The sequence below is a fragment of the Miscanthus floridulus genome, chromosome 13 (assembly GCF_019320115.1).
Source record: "Miscanthus floridulus cultivar M001 chromosome 13, ASM1932011v1, whole genome shotgun sequence".
In the NCBI taxonomy this organism is placed as follows: domain Eukaryota; kingdom Viridiplantae; phylum Streptophyta; class Magnoliopsida; order Poales; family Poaceae; genus Miscanthus; species Miscanthus floridulus.
Window position 1 is genome coordinate 68,464,936 of NC_089592.1, and position 7,996 is coordinate 68,472,931.

A 7,996-nucleotide genomic window follows, 5' to 3' on the forward strand; every position below is an offset into this window, starting at 1 on the left:
GCATTATCTAAACTATTGTGGCTTAAATGTCATTTCAGATGATGACGATGTCCAAGACAATGACCTTGAGGAAGACAGCTTATGTCCCTAAAGTACCTGACCAATACGAAAAGGTGTATAGTAACATGCCTACATATACCCATATGCTAAAACATGTCGCAAATTGCGAGCACTACGATGCGAAAAGGTTTGAACATGAACCACCTAGGTTCTGTTGTCGCAACGGAAAGATCAAGCTCAATGAACCGAACGTACCTGATGAGCTTATGAGGCTTTGGTCAAGTAACGACGTAGATGCTTGGCACTTTCGTAACAACATTAGGTTTTTCAATGGCTATTTCTCTTTCACTTCTCTATATTGTCGCCTCGATAGCGCTACTGCAAACATGAAAAACTGTGGCATATACACCTTACGTGCACACGGCCAGATCTATCATAACATAAGGTCATTTGGCAAAGAAGATGGTAAGGAGCCAAGACATCTTGAGCTTTACTTCTATGATGATGACCCAAGCCTTGAGCACCGCTATCGACGATGTCGTGAAGAGAAGTGCCAAAAAGACAAGGAAGTCATTGAGAGGCTTGTGGCCATCCTTCATGACAACCCATACTCATAACAACTTAGGAGTTTGGGCTAGGCTGACCACCTCAAGGACTATCAGTGTCACACTAAACCTTGACCAGAGGCTGGACCAGAGAACATACAATGTGCCTGTCAGCTTCAGAGGTGGCTGCTGTTTGGATTGAGGGAAGCGAACTCCTTGGTCAGTTCTAGAATAGTGTTGTCCTACATGGGAAAGATAGAAGCAGACATGGCATCCGCTCATATCATGGATGTTATGATGCTCTTTCATACCCTCTATTCTTCCCTAAGGGTGAGCTTGGGTGGCACATGGATATTTCGAAGAAAGGAGTTAGTATGGAAGAAGTCATCGGGTATCGTGCCCTACAGAAGGCTCGTAGTGGGTCAGAAGAAGAATAGGGTTGTTATTCTTCTTATTTAAATACTTTGCATACATGTAACTCAGTGGTTATTCTACAAACAACTCTAATTCATGGCTATTTTTTGTAGACTCCACAGGTAGACTATGCATGTCTGTGCGTGACTACTACTGCTACAAGTTTCAGATGTGTCCAGGAATATTTAACCCCATACTATACTGGCAAGCGTCTATTCCAGTAGTTTGCAGTCGACACATACATCAAGATCGAGAGTTCTCGACTAGATTATATACACAACCATCAAGATGATATTCGGGCCGACCTCTACCAAGGATTGGTTGATAGCCTACATGCCGATGAAGGTAGAGCAGAAGCTATTGGAAAATGGATAGTGATGCCTTCATCATTTATTGGAGGCCCCCGTGACATGAAGTGTCGATACATGGACGCCATGGCTCTGGTACGGAGGTTTGGTAAACTGGACATCTTCCTAACTATGACATGTAACCCAAACTAGGATGAGATCAAGCATGAACTCTACCCTAGCCAGACACCACAGGATCGTCCAGATCTCGTTGTTCGGGTCTTTAGAGCAAAACTACAAGAGCTGAAGGATAGACTACTAAAAAAGGATATCCTTGGAAAGGTGCGAGCACATGTTTATGTTGTGGAGTTCTAGAAGAAGGGTCTGCTGCATGCACGTTTTTTGCTAATCATGGATAGGAAGTACAAGATCACATGTCCAGAGCAGTATGATCGCCTCATCTCAGCAGAGCTCCCAAACAAGAAGTACCCAGTCTTGTACAAGATGGTTACCAAACATATGATGCATGGCCCTTGCGGACTGTTTAATCATGATTATCCATGCACAAAGGATTGTGATTCCTGCAAGAACCGTTACCCTAGACCTTTCTGCGATGTCACAGTACAAGGCAAGGATTCATATCCTAGTTTACAAACAGCATGAAGATGGCCGAAAAGAAAAAGTTCGCGGACACGAGCTTGACAACAGATGGGTCATGCCTTACAACCCATATCTCCTCCATCTATTCAACTGCCACATCAATGTTGAGGCATGTGGGAGCATCAAGGCAGTCAAGTATCTATTTAAGTACATTTATAAGGGTCATGACCGGGCGTCTGTGGCTATGAGAGAGGCTGACAAGGAGAATAGTGAAGGGAACATTGATGAGATCAAGTAGTACAGAGATGCTAGATGGGTAACCCCCCAAAAGCCTTGTGGAGGATATACGGGTTTGATTTGAGTGATAGGTACCCTTCTGTTTTGTCCTTATAGCTACATCTTCCAGACATGCACATGGTGTCATTTCATCAGCGCCATGGGATTCGACGAGCGCTTGATCATCCAGGTGCTGACAAGTCAATGCTTACAACGTACTTCGAGAAGAATAGGACAGATGAAACAACTCGAGATATATTGTATCAGGACTTTCTCGAGTTCTATACATGGCAAGCATAGGGCAAAGTTTGGCAAAATAGGGTGTGTCAGTGATACATTACGACAGATTGGAAGAATCGTGTCTGCCAATCCAGCCGAGAGGGAGCGTTACTATCTTAGGGTTCTCCTAAACCACGTGGCAGGTGCAACCTCGTTTGAGTGTCTAAGGACCATGGATGGCAAAATCCTACCGACCTTCCGTGAAGCTGCAGAAAGAAGGGGCTTAATCGAAGAGGACAACACGTTGAATGAGAGTCTCGCTGAGGCAACCGGGTGGATGATGCCATATGCGCTGCGAAGGCTCTTTGCAACAATATTGGTATTTTATGAGCCCAATGATGTGTTTGGACTATGGGAGAAACACAAGGAGGCAATGTCGGAGGACTATAGGCGCAATAATCAATCCACCTTCATGGTGGAGCAGATGGTCCTCATGGATATTCAAAAATTGCTACAATCAATGCAGAAGGATATAAAGATGTACCCACTTCCTGATATCGACGACACATATGATGCCTCTCGTGATATTCCTAGAGAGATTTTTGAGGAGGCTAGCATTGAGGTTAACGAGGATGACATGGCTCTATCAGACACCCTTAACAAGGAGCAGCGGGCTGCATACGATGAGATCATGTCCTCGATTGATACCGAGGATGGGGGTCTCTTCTTTGTGGATGGTCCTAGCGGGACCGGAAAGACTTATCTGTACAGAGCACTTCTCGCTACTATACGCAATTAGAAAAAGATTGCAGTGGCAACAACTACATCTGGTGTTGCGGCCTCAATAATGCCTGGTGGCAGAACCGCCCACTCACGCTTCAAGATTCCTCTCACCATCGATAATGGGGCCTTTTGCACCTTCACGAAACATAGTGGTACTGCCAAGCTGCTTCGGGCCGCATCCCTTATTATTTGGGACAAGGTGACAATGATAAAGAGGCAAGGTGTTGAGGCACTAGACAACAGCCTTCGTGATATAATGGACCGACCAGAGTTGCCATTTGGAGGGAAGACCGTGGTGTTCGGTGGAGATTTCAGACAGGTTCTTCCCGTTGTTCGGAGAGGGTCAAGGGCTCAGGTAGTTGGTGCCTCACTGCGGATGTCGTACCTTTGGGATTCCATGTGGCATCTAAAATTGGTGCGCAACATGAGGGCAAAGAGCGACCCGTGGTTTGCAGAATACTTGTTGAGCGTCGATGGAGGTTCTGAGGAGGCAACTTTTGATGATGAAATCTGTCTTCCTCATGATATATGTGTTCCGCACACCAGGGAAGATAGTGATCTTGATACTCTAATTGATTGCATATTCCCTAACCTCAATGCAAATATGTCAAGCAAAGATTATATCACCTCTCGAGCGATATTATCTAAGTGGAACAAATGGGTTGATATGATTAATATGAAGATGATAGGTCGTTTCCACGGGGATGAGATGGTGTACCATAGCTTTGACTGTGCGGTGGACGATCCGCACAACTACTACCCTGAGGAATTCCTTAACACTTTGACACCCAATGGTCTACCTCCACATGTGTTGAAGCTGAAGATTGGTTGTCCGGTCATATTGCTTAGTAACATTGACCCTGCGAACGGACTTTGTAATGGTACCAAGCTTATCATACGAGGGTTCCAAAAGAATACCATAGACACTGAAATTGTATTGGGACAGCACGCTGGAAAGCAGGTTTTTCTGCCTCGAATACCCTTATGCCCGTCGGACGATGAGATGTTCCATTCCAATTTAAGTGAAAGCAGTTTCCTATTTGGCTCAGCTTCGCAATGACTGTTAACAAGGCACCGGGACAGACTATCCCTAACGTCAGGGTATACTTGCCGGAACTAGTGTTCTCGCATGGCCAATTGTATGTGGCGCTATCAAGAGCTACAGTAAGATCGAACATTAGGATCTTGGCTGTGCCGACTGCTGAGAAGGACGTGAACAAGGAAAAAAAAAGGGAAGGAGAAGAAGAGACCGACAAAGGATATATTCACAAGGAATATTGTATATAAAGAGGTTATAACTCTATGAAAGAGGTAATGCATTATACGTCGATACATATTTTTTCAAGATATATCAATAGTACTTTAACTTTAAAAATTAACAAATAACTTATATGCAGGATACTTCTAACTACAGCTTCAACTATCTACATGCTTCAGCTGCAAGAAGTTAGATGACTGCATCTTGGAACTTGAAAATCTTCTGGATTATCTTTGATTGGTGACCAGCTGTAGCTTGATGTTCGTGCAAAGCACGTTCTCTTGGTCGAAACATTGAGAGATTAGATTCTTAATTGTATAATATATTGTAAAACATGTATTGTAAAACACAAACTTGTTATGATTAAGGTGAATGCTCATGTATTGCAACTTGTAAAACATCACGATTGCAGTATCTATTTTAGATATAGTATAACACGCGCTCATACATATGTTATCGTGATATTATATGTGTACCCGTTGTAACGCACGGGCATTTAACCTAGTACTTATAAATTTAATAAACTGCTACTCAAGCCAGTAAAGACACTGTAGTCTGCCCTTTGCTTTGTTCACATCTTGTTCTTGCTTCTGTTGCAAGCCGGGTTGGCCGCAAGGCTGGTGATCCACACCTGGTCCGCGACCACCGGCTGGTCGTCGTCGTTCCGGTGCCACGTCCACAGCGCGTGCGTGGCGTTCACCATCCTCCAGCCGCCCGTGCCCGAAGCTCGCCTCCCGGAATGCCGAGATCGCCGGCTGCGGGTTCACGTACTTCTTCGCCAGCCCCTCCCGGTTGCCGCCGTCGCCGACGGTGACGTACACCGGCCCGCAGGGGGCCTCCTTGCCGCCGTACAGCCCGCGCGAACCTCTCGTACGCGTGCACGTGCCCCGCGAACACGGCGTCCACGCGCGCGCCGTACAGGAGCTCCTCCATGGCGCCGCGCATGGCGTCCCCTTCTCCCCGGTGCGCCCTGTTGCTGTTGTACCACGGCGCGTGCACCAGTGCCACCACGAACGCCGTCCTGCCGCGGTCGATCGCCGCCAGGTCGCGCCGGAGCCACTGGTGCTGCGCGCTGCCGGCGGCGTAGTCGGTGTAGGAGCCCAGCATGATGACGTGCACGGCGCCGCCGGCAACGTCGAAGGAGTAGTAGAGGTTGTCGCCCGACGGCGAGGCGCCGTCGTCGTACGGCATGCGCCACCGCGCGTTGTAGGCCTTGAAGGGCTTCACGAAGGGAAGCTTCTCGACCTCGTGGTTTCCCTCGGTCACCATCCACGGCCGCGCGCTCGCCAGCGGCTCGACGAGGCGGCCGTACGAGTCCCACCGCGACTGGATGTAGTCGGCGTACGAGAGGTCGCCGGGGAGGAGGAGCATGTCGTAGTCGGCGGCCGCGATGTGCTTCAGCGTGGACGCCGTCCATCCGGTTTGGCCAAGGTCGCCTGCCACATTATCAATAATGTTCATTATCAAGACCACACAATGATGTGCCAACGACATGGCGACATTATATTTGCAAGAAGCTCTTGCAGTGAAAATAGCAGAGTAACAGGTGCATTACCGACGACGACGAACTTGAAAGGGAGGGTGGCCGGCGGCGTCCGGAAGGAGAACTCGCGCGATGGGTTAGAGCTGCACCGGTAGTAGTATGTCGTGCTGGGCTGCAGCGGGCCGATGACGGCGTCGTGGATGTTCCCGGAGTGGTAGAGGACGTAGGAGTAGGTCGTCGTGCTTCCGGTGGCGGAGAGCGGGTAATTGCCTGACGTCGTGCCATACTCGACGATCGCCGGCGCGTCGTCGTGGGTGATCCATGTCACCCTCATCTTGTCGGGCCCGACCATTGATATATGCACCTGAATGAAATTTGCACAAAGTTTTTGTAAGTGGCCAATTTTATTTCTCCTATAACATTAGCATAGCACGTTTGCAGTGATGGTTTTCACACGGACCATATCAAACACTTTGCCGTGTATAATGATCGCATGTTTGGTCATGCATGTTGTGCTTCCAATTTCCAACGGATCGAGGAGAAGATAGTGAAGAGTAGATCGAGGTTGCCATGACTGCAGCACTAGCCGTGTGCGATTGATTGCACCATCAGCAACACTAACCGAAAGTTGCTTTTCATGGGTAGCCCATGATTAGCGACAAGAAACACCAAAGCACATAGTAGGCCAAACGGCATGCCGACATTGCCAGAAACAATAAAAACAAGGATGATGGGGATGAAAGGGAAAGCAGGAAACCAAAAATCCCCAAAGGAGCGTCCTGTCTGTTCTCCACGGTGGTAGTTGGGAGGGGGGCGTCCTAGGGACCATCCTGCACCGTCTCGTGCACTTTGGTCTAGTTTGGTTCCCCCACCCGCACCATATGCCCCCACCCCTCGTTCACTTGCCTCCTCCCATTCCGCATCCCTCCGTCTGCCGAAATCTTCCTTCCCTCACGAGCCGGGATGAGCGATGCAAGGCGGGAAGATTTGGGGCGAGCGTGGGGGATGGCACCATCCTGGGGATAAAGGCGTGAGAGGCTAGGGTTACCGTCCCATTCCCTAGTACATTGTATTCAATTCGTGAACAACAACAGAGACGCCACGCTGTGCCACATGACGCGGCAGATTAGACCAAGGTTTTCTAGTTTGGTACCGGGATAGGGTAGGATATTCTTCTTGGACTCTTTTTCTTTCGATCTTGCACCAGAAGTACACAGTTTCTCTTGCTGATCTCAGATATAGATGTCACCGGTAACGCACGCAACCGCATTGACCATGCAAACGAAATCGCGACGAACTCTGGTGTCTGATGATGCAGAAAAAATCGCTGTGGTATGGTGTTTCAGAAAAAAGCCTGAGCCCCGAGGCTGTTGGAAGGGACAGCAAATTAGCGGTGTAGTACCTGCTGCGGCGTCTGGCCGTCGGCGGCGTCGTCGTACCGGAGCACGGGCAGCGTGGCCCTCGGCGCCGGCCGCACGTACGGCGAGGTGACGGCGAGGGACGCCGGGAGCAGGGACAGCGCGGAGGCGGCGAGGACGACGAGGAGCGCCATCAGCGCCATGCTGCTTGTTGCCATGGCCGTTGCCACCACTCACCACAAGCTGCTCGAGGTTGCCTGAATGAATAATCTAGACAGCTTGGAGGAGGATGCAGGCTGAAATGGGGGTTTATATAGACATACGGCGGGGCTACGCACACTGCACGGAGGCGAGGCGGCCAGCTCGGTGCATCATATATCTCACAAATTAATGAGCTATACTCTGGATTATCTATATCTATCTATCAGCCTGCCTGCCAAACAGGAATCTGGCATTTGGATATGCTGTGTTTTGGTCAAATCTGGGTGACGTGTGAGTGTTTAGTATTAATGTTTTGGACATCCGAAGAAGGAACATGGAGGTTGGAGAGACAGAGGTTGAGTGCAGGCACAGGAACCGATGGACGGGCGGGACTTGGGTGTTTTTGTTGCAGGGGTCACGGAGGAGGAGCAGGTGATGTCACTCGCGTTTGTGGCCGGCCACGTGTTCATCCATCTCCATCAAAATCCTTTTCTTTGAAGATGTCCAAGATGATGTCAACGACGTCGTAATCTGTTTGCGACACCGGTATTATTAGCCGGAATCAAGTCTCC

The 7,996-nt window shown here is 48.9% G+C and overlaps 1 protein-coding gene and 1 pseudogene across 1 annotated transcript; one reads left to right on the forward strand and one right to left on the reverse strand.

The window, feature by feature from the left end:
- The first annotated feature begins 3,188 nt into the window (after positions 1-3,188).
- LOC136499962 (uncharacterized) lies at positions 3,189-4,411 on the forward strand. The gene is given in 2 exon segments (XM_066495435.1): positions 3,189-4,128; positions 4,131-4,411. Coding segments are annotated over 2 exon segments (1,221 nt in total).
- Positions 4,412-4,728: 317 nt separating this feature from the next.
- On the reverse strand, positions 4,729-7,749 carry LOC136501235 (probable purple acid phosphatase 20; annotated as a pseudogene).
- Positions 7,750-7,996: the final 247 nt, after the last annotated feature.